Source organism: Mus caroli, chromosome 17 (assembly GCF_900094665.2).
Source record: "Mus caroli chromosome 17, CAROLI_EIJ_v1.1, whole genome shotgun sequence".
Classification (NCBI taxonomy): domain Eukaryota; kingdom Metazoa; phylum Chordata; class Mammalia; order Rodentia; family Muridae; genus Mus; species Mus caroli.
In genome coordinates this window covers 10,581,521-10,595,474 of record NC_034586.1, presented here as the reverse complement: position 1 = coordinate 10,595,474, position 13,954 = coordinate 10,581,521, and the positions used below count along the sequence as shown (strand labels likewise).

The window sequence follows — 13,954 nt, the reverse complement described above, 5'->3', positions numbered from 1 at the left end:
AAAAAAAAAAAACCAAAAAAACCCCCAAGCATGTGAAAGGACACGTGATGAAGGATTCTTCCATAGTGATTTGTGTGTTGGTCCGCCTTATGTTCATAGTCGAGCTGCATTTATTGGGACTCCATAGAGAGAAATGCACCAAAACTCTTCTTTCTGGTGGTGTAGTGCAGTTTCTTGCTGCTTCTGTGGACTCAGGCTGATTGGCAGAGTGATGTCCACCTAGACAGACTCATGTGCTGAGGCAAGACCCATGGAGGACACATGATGTTAGGAGGGCGTATAAAAAGGATTCCATGGACAGTGATGGAGGCTAAGCTAGACCTGCTTATAGAGTTGGAGCCTAATTGTATTTGGTTTCTGAGCATGTTGTGGGCAGCTCTGTTCACAGAACTTCTGGGTTTGCTTGTTTGGGTCATGATTTTACGCAACCATCCGTGTGCTTAGCCCTTTTTTTCTGTCGGACCTTCTTCTAATTTAGCCTCCAGACACTTGCTGCTGGAAATGTCTTGTCGTGTCTAAGAGCATTGTAGATGGCAGGTCTGGCCCACAGATCCCCATCTTACTGTCTTTCTGTCTGGCCTCTCCAGAGCTCAGTCCTTCAGTTGCTCAGGCTATGACCTCAGCTCACTCACTCCATGTCCAGTCCATCAGTGAGTTCCATGTGTTTTAAATTTATTTATTTATTTATTTATTTTGTTTTTTGAGACAGGGTTTCTCTGTATAGCCCTGGCTGTCCTGGAACTCACTCTGTAGACCAGGCTGGCCTCAGACTCAGAAATCCACCTGCCTCTGCCTCCCAAGTGCTGGGATTAAAGGCGTGCACCACCACTGCCCGGCTTCTGTTTTAACTTTAAACCCTGACTCACATTTGGGCATCTCTCACACATCTGGAAGGGCTAAAGGCACAAGCTAGAAATCCTTCCTCTGGATTCTCACATTAAGGTCTTACCATCTGTCTTTGCCCTGATCTTTTTGCGCCTGCATTTAATTCTCAACCCAGTAGCCTGAGGGTACTCTCAAAGTTAGTCATCTCTGTCTATTGTTTGCTCAAAGACCAGCTACTTACTTATGTAGAGAAAGAGTCTTACGTGCAGACTCCGCCCTCAGTCTGGAGGAGCAGGGACATCTTTGCTAATTAGCCGTGGCTTCTGAAGCTTTGGGAAAATGGCAGGCCCCATGTTCTCTCATCTTACAATTTTGGCTTGCTGGTATGACTACATGTGAATCTTCTAGGCACATTTTGCATTGTTGCTTAGCTGCTCAGAAGTGATGTCATGGTACTAAGAGCCTTAGAGGCCAGCGTTCTCATAGCACACTGTCTCCTGTTTGCCCTCCTTGGTCATCGTGTGTCACTGCCAGTGCCTGGATGACAGTGGACACAGAGAGAAGGACTGGGTGAAGAGCTCTGTCTGTGCAGCTTTCTGGGAGCCCATGGCCCTTCAGAGACCAGTTTCCATATGACATTGATCCTGTACTGAAAAACCTCAGGAAAAAGACTGTTCCATCATCACACAGGAGATCAGTGCTCCTCTGCCTGTGGCGCTGTAGCAGAGAACTTCACAGGACTCTGCACACAGGACCCATTCTTCTGACATCTAATGAACTGACACTAATGTCTGGAATTTGCTCTAGGGCTGACTCCTCGAGGGACTATCCTGGGCTCCCTTTTACAAACAGTGTTGTGTTTGCGATTTAGTCTGGATGATCGTGCTGTTGCAGTGTGTGCTGGAAACAAAATATCTGTGATGGATGTGGAGGTAAGACTGCCCCCCCCCCGGGGGGGGGGGAACTGAGCATACATTCCTGTGTGGTGGATATTTTCAGGCTGGGTTCCTGTTGGTGAGTATTTCATTCCTGCTTCCCTCTTTAAAATGGCAGTTTGGGTCAATGTATTTTGTAAAGATGTTGGGGAGAAACCAAGAAAAACATTTTGGTCTTGTAATTGATAAGCCACCAGAATTGGTGTTTACACAAATTTGTGTTAGGGATACCTTCCAGCAGACACATTTGGGAAAATAGTTCTTTTTGAGCAGTCTCCTGAGGCAGGAGTTTCCTGTGAATCTGCATAACACAGGGCTTCAACTGCCTATTTGTTCAAAAGTCTTCTCCACTGTGGCTCAGAATTCTCACTTGCTGCTAAATTGACAGTTTATGTAAATGTCTCCAAGGTTGGGCTTTCTAACCCAGAGTTAGCTGAGCACCTGTGCTTGAGCCACGGTAGTTAGTGCCTGTGCTACACAATCTCCCTGGGGAGAGGGGAGGGGTTTTGCTTCCTCAGTTCTATCATAAGAGAGTCCAATGCGTAAAATAGCTGTCTTATGCCGCTTTTTCAGGTTAATACAGCTAACGAACCGTTCTGCCTTCTATGGCTTACCTTGCTATCTACTTTAAAACCTTTAGGTGAGGAAAGATGTTAGCTAAGTATCATCTGGTGGTTATCCTACGCCCTAGGATATAGGGATACAACATATCTTAGCCACTGTTCTATTGCTATAAAGAGATACATACTGTGACCAAGGCAACACTTAGAAGGCATTTGATTGGGAACTTGCTCTTAAAGTTTCAGAAGCTTGGTCCATATTATCATGGCAGGGAACATGGCAGCACGTGGTGCTGGAGCAGGAGCTGGGAGCTACATCCTGGTCCTCAGGTGGGGAAAGACTCTTAGTGTTGCATGGGCTTTTGAAATCTCAAAGCCCATTCCCAGTGACTTTTTTCCTATGGCAAGGCCACACCCTCTAATCCTTTCAAATAGTGCCACTCCCTCGTGACCCAGAATTTAAATGTATGAACCTGTGGGGGGCCATTCTTATTCAAACTACCACAGGAAGGGAACACATTTTTATGTTTAGACAAGTTTTGGGCTTATTGTGGGTGTATTTGAGGATCACAGGAGGGAAATTCCATCTTCTCTCATGTTAGTCTATCTTAGAGCCTGGGGCTACAGACGCTGGGTTGTGGTTGCAGGACTGAGTAGTTGTAGGTCAGAGGTGTATGGGAGCCTTCTGGATAAAGTGATGAAATTCAGTTCTTAGCACCAATAGTGTTGCTAACATCGCTAACTTCATTAGTCAAAGGTTCATACTAGGCCACTTTACTACATAACAACACTGACCACCAAAACTGACCACCAAAAGAAAGAACTAACATTAGTTAGGATGACGGAGACCGGATGAATTAGGAAGATAGTTAAGATTGTGTGCAAATGCTCAGAAAGCAAAAGTCATTGACGGTGTTATGTGTCAAAATTAAGGCGACAGAGATGTGCCCAGGCACAGGTGCCTGTGTGAGCAGCAGGAATGTTTCTTATCTTTTACCTACTGATGATGCACCTCCCTCCCGCAGAGATTCAGCATCACATGTCTAAGTGGATATAGGTAGGGCAGCTCGAAATCTGGAAGGGGTAATGTGAAAAAAGAATTTATTCTTTAAATCTCTCTCTCTCTCTGTGAGTGTTATGCATGTTTGTGTGCATATACACATGAGCACACATGGCACAGTACATGTGTGAAGGTCAGAGGACAACAGTGGAGTTGGTTCTCTCTTTCCACCATGTGAGTTCCAGTGTCTGAACTTAAGTTTTCAGGCTTGGGGTCAAGTGCCTTATCTCCTAAGCCCTTCATCTTGCCGTGTAGAATTTATTTAACAAGCTCTCTTTTATGTGGTGGGACTATAATTTCAAGATGTCAATCATTCTAGAAAATTCCATGAGTAACCTCTTGTACAAATCCTCGTAGAAGCAGTCTGTGCTGGTAGAGTTGAAGGGCCATCAAGGCTCAGTGACAGCAGTGGAGTTCTGTCCCTGGCAAGCACACACCCTCATCTCTGTGTCTGAAGACAGAAGCTTTAAGGTGGGCATCAATGTCTTGGGACGTTGGGGTGTTGTGGACATATCAGCTGCTGCTGCTGCTGCTTCTACTGTGTATTATTTTTCTTGTGATATAAACAGGGCAGATCTGGAGAGAAGATGGCCCAGTGGTTAAGAGCACTGGTGTTTCTGTGGAGGACCAGGATTCTGTTCCCAGTGTCCCTACATTGGCTCATTACTGTCTAGAATTCTAGTTCCAGGGAACCCAGTGCCCTATTCTGGCCACCACGAGCACTGTACATATGTGGTGTACATACATGCATGTAAGCAAAGCACTCATACACATAAAATAAAAATGAATGCAATTTAAAGCATGCACCCGAGGAGGCTATTTTCTCACCACAAGGAAGTGAAGGTTTGATCTTCAAGTGGGACTGGGTTACTCTGTGTCGCACGTCTTGATTCTCCGGCATCTGGACATTGAACAATTGTGAGGACTTTTCTTGAATATAAATCTAGAGGGAGCAGTGTATATCTGAAAAGCTTTCCAGTGACCAACAGATGAGTGGATTCCATTAGCACTACACCAAGCTTCCGAAAAAGTAAAGCAAAAATGCAGATTCGCTTTTTAACAGTCCCAAGTTAGCTAGTCTTAGTATAATTTTATTAATAAAGGATGAACATTTATCATTGACCTGAAAGAAAAACTTAAAGTCACATGTGTGTATTAAACCACAAGAGTTGTGAGGATACATTCTATGGTCATTTAAAAATACTTATTTGATGGGACTGGTGACTTCCACTGGGAGTTAGCAGCTGTTGAGGCAGAAATCCAAGTTGCCCTACTTGGATAAACTATTTTGCATTTCAGTATTCTTATATTTCAAATAGACACAGTGGGGCCTCTTATATTACTGGTGGTCATGAAAATGAAGAGAGTTGGTATTTTGGAATGTCCTTGGAGCTGTGACTACCATAGAAAGGGTGATGGGTACAGCAAACACACGTGGCTATCATGGTTGGAATGCAGTCCTGTGGGTGGTCACCCTCTACAATTGGGGCATAGCCGCAGGGACATACTGGCACTTCTTAACTGAGCTACTCATCTTTGGAGGAGCCCTCCCAAACCCATGGGTGGTCATCTTTGGGGAATCAGTGTTTTTACCATTGTTCCGAAATCTTGGATTTTAATAATTAGTGATTTAATATGTGAATTTTAATTCTCTAATTATTATTTATATGGTTCAATTTGTATTGTTCATGGTTAGCAATAATGGCAACATTTTTATGTCTTAAATGAGCTGTTTTTCGTTTGCAGGTCTGGGACTTTTGTGTGGGATCCTTGATATACAGTTCATCCATTTTAACAGGTAAATGGAAGACTGACTCTTTTACAGTCTAGCTGAGCAGGTGGAGTGAAGGAATGCTCCTGGTGTGGCTGTCACCCCAGAAACAGTGCAGCAGACAGAGGTCTGAATCACCCCAGAGACAGGTGGGCCAGTCACCGGCCACATCTTAAGTCGCCATTCAGAATTGTGTGTATTGTGTAGCCAGACAGAGGTAATTCCCCTCAGTCTACTGAGCAGGTGAACTTCAGTTACTGTCTCGGAGGATTTAACTTACACTTATACGTACATATATGCATTTGGCTTCTGAGCAGCTGTTTTAGGTAAGTATCTAGAGTAGATTGGCTCTCAGATTAAGTGCCTGAGACAGGGCCCTCTTCTGCCCTGTAGAGGGTCAGAGCTGGGAACATTTGGGACATCATCCTCCCTGATGAGTGGAGGATTGGACAGCTTGCAGTCCATGGATTAGGTGGTAAGCATTTGTCCGTCTTATACATTCTAGGATAATTGTTGCTTTCATCAAACTGTCTTTCTGTAGGAAATGGAACCATCACCTGATTATATAGATGTGTGACCAATTTCTATGGGCTGGCTCTCTCTCTTGGAGCCTGGGGACTGTTGTGTGTGACATCTGGGGCCCTGTATTTCCTCCCTGCATCTAACAAGGTTGCTTCTGGAGTCTCCCTACCCCCCTCTGCCCCCATGTTCCGCCATGTATGCACTAGTGTCCTGGGACAGCAGAAAGACCAATGCTAGGGGGCTTTCCTTTCCTTTGAGATGCCCCATAAAAACCCCACTTATGAGAAACACAGCTGCCTTGGTGACCTGCTAGAGTTACTGCTGTAATTTACCCAGGATTGAACCTTTGGGGCTGGCTACCCACATGCACAGTATTGTGTGCTGACAGCCTGCAGTTGTTCACCAAGCTTTGGCACGAAGCACAGTTTCTGGAAGTTTGTTGGGTTTTCTGAAGACCATCTTGTGGAACAATTTGAGGAACACAATTGTACATTGTTCTGTAAATTCACCTTGGATGCCATTTGCAGCTTAGTTAGGACATACAGTGTTTCTCAGCCTGTTTATGTAGTTCTTCCAAATTCTTGATAGTTTTAGACTATATTTGAAGTAAAATTAAATTTCATGGAGTTCTTTTTATTTAAAGCAAGATATCTATTTAACTGTTTTTATCGCTAGGTTCCCGATGTTATTGTTGTTAGTCTCCGGCACTGCTCTGCTGGTTTGGAGGGCTAGCCGAGCTGTACTTTCTTCCTCTAGGCTGTTGACAGTTGCTCTGGGCCTGCTTAGTGTGAGCAGATGAGCCAGGCTCACCAGCAGCCAGCTGTAATTCATATATACCATCTTATTTGGGACAGCATTCCTTTTTTTTTTCCCTTTGGCTCATGAATGTTTCCAAAGTTGTATTCATTTATAAGTTCACCTCCTGATATGAAGATTCAGAATAGTGCTAAGTTGAGTAGAAGAAGCACTGTCCACACTGAATGCCCTATGTTTTCATACAGCTTACCCTCTCCTGAATTTGCTTATCAATGAAGAAAACCAACAGCTGGTCACCGGCAGTGCTGATGGCCAGGTGAGAGCCCTGTGTGGGTACATCTGAGTTCTAAGCATACAGAACATTAACAAGTGCAGAGTCTCTGTTTCATGTGGTCACCAGCAATGTGCCAGGATTTGTCCCACTGTGCACGTCACTGGTAGGGTTTGGGGGACCTTTGGTCTGCAGAGGGGACCTTGATGTGCATGTTTTTAAAATGCTAGGTAGTATTTGAATGAGCAAAAGTTAGAACTGCTTGCACAGCTGTTAGCACCAGCGTTGTATGATTTTAAACCTGAAAACACATTTCAAATTTTAAAAACTGTCAACACCTTAGGCTTATTTTATATAGGTGCTGTTGATACAAATATGATGCAGATATACTTTGGGAAGCTATGATAGTTAATTTTCTTTTCCATCAATTCAACTGCCATTATCTTATGTGCTAGGACTCAGTAACATGGTAGAAATGTTCATGGCTCAAAGGCTGTAGCATGTGCTGTGTGACACTGAATCATAGCTGTGTCTGAACTAAGGTTCTGGACAAAATCCCCCCTGTAAGCACTTGCATGGGAGCTATGCAGCATTCAGGAAGGGACTAAAAGCAACACTGAGGGCAGTCCAAGTGTTTGAGAGAACCTAGGAACATATCTGAAGCTCTTATCTGTGCTCTACCCCACTTCCCTTTGGCTTTTGCAGTGAGTATCACTTCTTGAAAGAGATCTGTATCCACATTTTTTGATTTTGTAGCTGTGGATCTTTAGTTTGATGGAGGGACATCACTACCACTGTGTGGCACGTGTGGACGTAAGGAGGAAAAGGGAGACTTTCGTCACCCGAAGAATGATGGCTGAGCAGTGCAGCCTGCCAGGTGTGCTTCTTGTACCCTATAGGCCTCCTACATGGACACAGCACTCAAGGGAACACACAAGGGTTTCTGTGGGGCAGGCAGGATGGGAAGGGGTAGAAGGGAGGTTTCTGATGTGGGAAAGGCCAAGGGTCCTGACCTCTGACACCACTGAGCCCCATAGGTTTGTGCCCCAGGCTGGAGGCTGTCTCTCACACAGTGACTATGAGACTAGAACACAAACCCTAGAGTTGTCATGAAAGCAGGAGCTCAAGAGGGCAGGCCCTGCAGCTGTCAGGAATGGCTCACCTGAGTAATCTGGTGCCTTGTCTCCCAAGGGGTTGCGCTATCGTTACAGTTTCAGCGCAGACCTCATGTCCTTCAGGTCTCAGATCACAGATCCTGTGTCTGCATCCACACCTACTCCCCTAACCTCCCGACCAGCTCTACTGAGAAAATTACTTCCTCTTGTCCATGCCAGCCTCCTCCACAGCTCCACTCAGCCACCATAGGTCACTTGGGAAGTGAGCGAGGCTGAGACCTGTTGGGTGTGGACTGGTTTCCTTGTTGCTCTCCTGCCCCGTGCTTGTTCTTATGGATAGTTTTCTTTAGTTTATATTTTTGTGTGGTTTTAAATGATTTGTTTTTCAGTGAGGTCAGAAAGTCTTAACCTACCCTTATAGCTCCCTTTCCACAAATGTATTAAACCATGGTTTTTGTTATTTATTTATTTATTTATTTATTTATTTATTTTTAGAGCTGAGGAACCAAAAATCTCCAACCCCTTGTTATTTCTTTTATAGACAGTCACTCATTGTTTATTGCACCTTAGCTCCATCTTAATGGTGGCATTAATCTCTTTACATTGGCAGGCTCTTCCCCAGCCCCATTCCTTACAGGCTCAGGCTAGTCTGCACTTTGGTTTTTAACCTTATTTTTCTTGGTCTTCCAAGTCTGAATGTTCTTTTGAGGAGTTATGATTAATTCTATCAACATGTATTTCTGAAACATCCCTGCGTCTCTTCTTCTCTATTAGTGATTGCTAAGCAGTGTTGTGTCTTAGATAATTAATAACTGTTCTTTTTTTTTACATACACACAACACAATTTTATTCAGATCAAGTGAAAATGAAATTATGACTTTGAAGTAAAATGGATGGATCGTCAAAGTCTTGGTAACACAATCTGAGAAAGACAAGAAGCACATGTTCTCATTCATATGTGCATCCTACTCTGTAACGTAGACATGTGTTAATAGAAGAGGGTATGACTGTAGGCACAGCTTTTAGAAACATAGAAAATGGATGAAGAGAGGGTAAAAATATGAGCTGCAAAAGGAAGGAGGAGAAGGGGGCAGACACGGACACACAGGGTATGAGAACAGAAGGTCATTAAGGGTGAGGTTGCAGAAAGAGTCAGAGAAGAATAACTTTGTTCTTTAGGAGACCATCAGTGCCAGAACAGACATGAGGTGGATAAAAGGGGAGAGGCTGAAGCAACATTCCCTATCCTGGACCTGGCGCCCTGTGACCTCTGCCTGCCGGATTCCCAGTGTGGAGCGTACGTATGGTGAACAGGGCCATAGCCATAGGCAGAATGCCTTCTAACTTTTTTGTTTGTTTGTTTGGTTGGTTTTTGTTTTTTTGAGACAAGGTTTCTCTGTGTAGCCCTGGCTGTCCTGGAACTCACTTTGTAGACCAGGCTGGCCTCGAACTCAGAAATCCTCCTGCCTCTGCCTCCCGAGTGTTTGGATTAAAGGCATGTGTCACTACGCCCGGCTTTTGCCTTCTAACTTTCTTAAGTGAGCATTAAATTTGGTTTTATGAATGACTGAAGTAAATACCAAGTTTTTTTTGTGTGTGTCTCTTATTATTACTGACTGTAAATGTTCCTAAAATTGCATATTTTAAGCCTTAGATTTAGTAAATTTTTTTCAGTTTAATTCAAGCCTTGTTACCAAACCTAGGCAGATGGGAACCTGGGTAGTAGGACTGTCCCTTGGATTGTGGCAGTGCATACATAGCTCACTCTCTTCTCTTCCCTGTTAAAATTGATTCCAAGAGATCTTACTCATCTGTGAGCATGATAGAAATAGATGTGAACATAAGGAAGGGTTGTCTAAGAGCTGGTCGTTCTCCCTGATATGTGAACTCAGCTCTAGATAGAGGCAGGGTTGCTTGCAAATGAAGAGAACACATTTCAGTGCCTGGACCCTGGGAATAGCGCACTCCCTCCTAGTCCACGGCACAGGGCAATAGGGGCAGGGGTTCCTGCACTGCAGTCGTAGAGTATTGGGAGTTCTTGCAGGCAAAGCCGGGGCCACACTACTGACTCTTGTTCCTCATGACTTGTTAGGTGATGGGGGAGATGCTGGATTGTGTAGTGTGGGCCTGTGGAGGGACTGCTTGCTGACTGCTCTAGTGAGAAGGCTCGCAGCTGCTTTGGTGTTGTGGGATACAGCGAGCAGACAGACAGTTCACTTATTAATAAAAGCTTTCGGATGAGTGCTGCCACTGTGGACCACATAGCTCCTGGCTGAGCTTATCTTTATTTTCATAAATGTAACTGGCAGCACCTTCAGGTACATTGCCGACATTGATGTGAGCACATGCCTAGATGTGATCTGGTAAGCTCCTGAATGACTTAGGCATCAACTGCTTTTATAAACTCAGAAGAAAAGACAAATCACACAGATCAGAGTTGAGCAGTGGTCACTGGGGATACCTGCTTCCAATGGCAGAAGTAGCTGTCAGCCACTCAATCGGACGGAAACTCAGCTCCTAGTTCCAGAGTATAGCTATGGGAGAAGAAGTGATTAGCTGAGGTGTCAGTGGAGACAGCTTGTGGCTTATTCACACAGGGATGTGTCCATCCTCACAGGAACAGGAGTGCTGGGAGATGCTGGGGAGCTAGCCTGAAGGAAGACTGTTTGTTTCTTTTTTCCTAAGATTAGTTTTGCTTCTGAGTGCACCAAATGTCTATGGATTGGAAGCTCAACAGCTCTATTCATATTGAACCTGGCAAGCTTTGAATTGGAAGCCGCTTTACACTTCAAGGGTAAGAATTGAATTCAGTATGTTTTATGTCAGTCTCTTATAGCTTGGTAGTTTTCTTAAAAAGAGAGATGGGGAATAAAAGTTTGGGGTGGAAAGCCGACCACTTGCATTTGAGGATAAATTTATCAGTAACCAAACATGGCACACGCTCAGACTGCTGGGAACCCCTGTGCTGCGGAATCTGAAGGACGTAGCTTTACTTCTGCTCTTCCGGGTCATCCGGCACCTCCGTTTCTCAAATATGTCTCTCAGGCTCTGTGAGGCTCGCCCCTGTCCTTGTGGGTCAGGATTCTGTGGAACCCTCCTTTCTCCGAGTGTGGTAGGCTCCTGTGATGCTCTCCTTCCATCTTTATGTTGGGCTCCTTATGAGGCTCTCCCTTCTCCCTATGCCAGTCAGACACATGTACCGGGCACCTAGACACATGGAGGCTCCCGCAGGCTCTTCTCTTCACGTGTGCTCCATCAGGACTGATTTAATACCCGACAAGGGTCTAGACAGCCTAGAGTTCTCCTCTCTAGCTCTGTGTTCTTAGTCTCTCCCTGGAAGAAAGGTAGGAATGCTTACCCACACCTCCTGCCCAGCAGCCCCATGCTCTTGTGTGCCTCCATTCTTCTCTGTCTATGTGGGAGATGGGGGTTAGCTCCCTCCGTAGCTTCTGAGGCTTGCCTGCTGTTGATGGTGAGCAGGAATGCTGCACGGTCCTTTCCCACAGCTCCGTTCTCTGTAACACTCTGCTCCTGTCAGGTCTTACTATCATTTCCTGCTTCTCCAGAAGTGTAACATATGTATTATACTATGTGTTCCTCTCAGCTGCGAATTCTGGCTGCACACCCTCGCCAGCACTCACAGCCTCACTCCCCTGCATCAGTGTCCTGGCACATTCCTTACAATCTGACTATGTGACAAAGGACTCATCTCTTTTCACATTGTGTCCCCAACTCTGTATATCATATGGTACAATAGCACTAATTTAGTATTTATAACTAGGCTGAACAAACGAGTCAGCTACTTGTTCCCCTGTATTAATGTCTCAAATATTTATCTTTGATGAAAATGAAGAATTTCAGAGCCTGAGCGTCCAAGTTGCTGGGTCCTGTGCAGTGATGAGCGAGCCCATGAGCGCCAAGGTCAGTGTGAAACTAGTGCCATGGGCAGTGTGTCAGATGCGCCCTCTATGCTCTGATGTATGCCTCTTCACTGTGCCAGTGTAATAACATCTTGATGATATTTCATATGTGAAATTATGATTGGCTATCCTGTTTGTACACGTGAAACAGAGCTAACTGTTAAAGCTGTGTTCATGACTGGAGAGATGGGGCGTACCCACAAGCCTCTGGTCCAGCCATGCTGCTAATCTTTTATATGTCTCCTAGGCATTTTGCATGCTTTCATCTATGTTTGGGAGTAAGATTGCTGTATTGGAAATCGACTTGGCTGCTCTGCTCAGCGCTCAGCAGTACCCTCGGGCAGGAAGGGTGCTTTCTGTGCTGGCAAGGTATAGTCTTTTTGGATATTGCATTGCTTGTGAGTGCTTACACGTGAACAACATTTTAGATCTTTTTCATGGGAGCAGTCACAGGTGAAAATGGGAAACTCTCAACCACGCTAATGCTATATGAAAGAACTAACTTGTTATGTCATGATTTTATTTTACTCAAACCTAAATGATTCATAGTTTAATATAAATATTAGTTTATTAAAAACAACATAAATTCTAAGATAGCAGTTCCATTAAAATGTCAATATTTTTCTCATTAAGATAATGATGTTGGTAGTTTAATTTCCAAATATTGTACATGTATACTTATTTACATGAGTTAATCTTATATTGTCCTTAAAATAATATGTTGCATTGAAACAGTTTTAAAATATCATTGTTTTCTCTCACAATGTGGTTATTTTTATTTTAGCTCCTGTGTCCTGCCAACTTCTCCACTGTATTTTGGAATTATTAAGGAAAAATTTCCTAAGCTTGCCAATACCAAACAACATGGTTAGTATAGCACACTGTGAAACACACATGCAGAGGTAGCCAGTTCCTCACAGTCACAGATTCAACATTGCTGAATCACTTTGTGAAGTCACTTCTGCCAAAAGTGAAATGCACTGCAGCCTCTCCTGCCCGTCTCGGAGTTACTGTGTTACCTTTGTTAGGGAATACACTCCACACTTCTCCCCCTGAGTTTGCTACACCCCTCAAGGGAGTGTCTCAATGCTGATGTGATAGGATAGTTTGGGCACACTGCAGTAGACCTTGGGTGTTTGCACAGTTGCTGTCACATCATGCACACTTCAGTGTAAGTTTCTGAGATACCTAGCCACAGTCATATCCTGTCACAATTAGAAATAATTCCTTGTATTATCCAGTCCATAATAAATTATCGTTGATGATCTAAAAAATAGGTTTTGATTGGTTTGTTGGAAACTGAAGCCAAATAGTGATTTTTCTAAAATATATTTTTAAAGCTAACTTCTGTGTTAAGCTGGCAGAGTTCATCCCAGTTGGTTTATACTGTAGGACTCAGTGGTGATTGATGCTTCTTTGTTTCCCCGTCAGGGACCAACTCACAGTCTCATAGTCTCCTGATTGGCTTAGTTAGGGAGAGAAAGGCCCCAGGCAGCTTTACTGATGCATTCTGCAGATATGTACCACATCTGCATGTATCCTTACCTTCTACCCTCTGGCTACTGATCTCCAGCTGGCTTAGCTGTGGCCCTGAACCTCCCTTGTGTTGCTAGGGCCCCTATCATCTAGAGCTCTGCCCTCCATTCTGAGGAGTAGTAAGTTATTAAACTCTTAAATTTGTTCTGTGAGGCAGGTGGCCTACCCCTGTTTGCACTGTGGCTTTTCTTGGTTGACCCCTCAGTGGAATTCCCACTGGTCTGTGTGCTGTGGTCCATTCCTGTGTGTTTCCTACAGGGACCCTGTACTGGGCTGTAGTCTAAATGCATTTGATACATGAGTTGTTATCTGGGCGTGATGACACATGCCTTTAATCCCAGCACTCACGAGGCAGAGGCAATTAGACTTTTGTGAGTTCAAGGCAAGCCTGGTATACTAAGTGAGTTCCAGGACAGCCAGGACTGTTACATAGAAAAACTCTGTCTAAAACAAACAAACAAAAAAATAAATAAAAACCAAAACAACACCAAAGCAAAAAACAAGAGAGAAAGAGAGAGAGAGAGAGAGAGAGAGAGAGAGAGAGAGAGCAAAGCAAAGAAATAAACAGTGCCACACATAATATGGTTTAGTATAGTCTGCATTACTTTCTGTACCTTTAATGTCCTTGATGAATTCCTGGCTGTTATTCATTGGCTTGATTTCTGGATAGAGCCTCTTCATTT

General features: G+C 44.1%; 1 protein-coding gene across 2 annotated transcripts in view; it reads left to right on the top strand.

Moving 5' to 3' along the window:
• Nucleotides 1-13,954, top strand: part of Wdr27 (WD repeat domain 27) — a 130,144-nt gene that overhangs the window by 14,364 nt on the left and 101,826 nt on the right. For both annotated transcript variants that reach the window (XM_021186482.2, XM_021186481.2), the window contains exons 4-13: nt 1,633-1,757; nt 3,738-3,851; nt 5,127-5,178; nt 6,675-6,745; nt 7,457-7,577; nt 8,995-9,112; nt 10,506-10,609; nt 11,669-11,736; nt 11,983-12,104; nt 12,520-12,602. In XM_021186482.2, the coding sequence (XP_021042141.1) occupies nt 1,633-1,757; nt 3,738-3,851; nt 5,127-5,178; nt 6,675-6,745; nt 7,457-7,577; nt 8,995-9,112; nt 10,506-10,609; nt 11,669-11,736; nt 11,983-12,104; nt 12,520-12,602 (978 nt within the window). The remainder of the gene's footprint in view (nt 1-1,632; nt 1,758-3,737; nt 3,852-5,126; nt 5,179-6,674; nt 6,746-7,456; nt 7,578-8,994; nt 9,113-10,505; nt 10,610-11,668; nt 11,737-11,982; nt 12,105-12,519; nt 12,603-13,954) is intronic.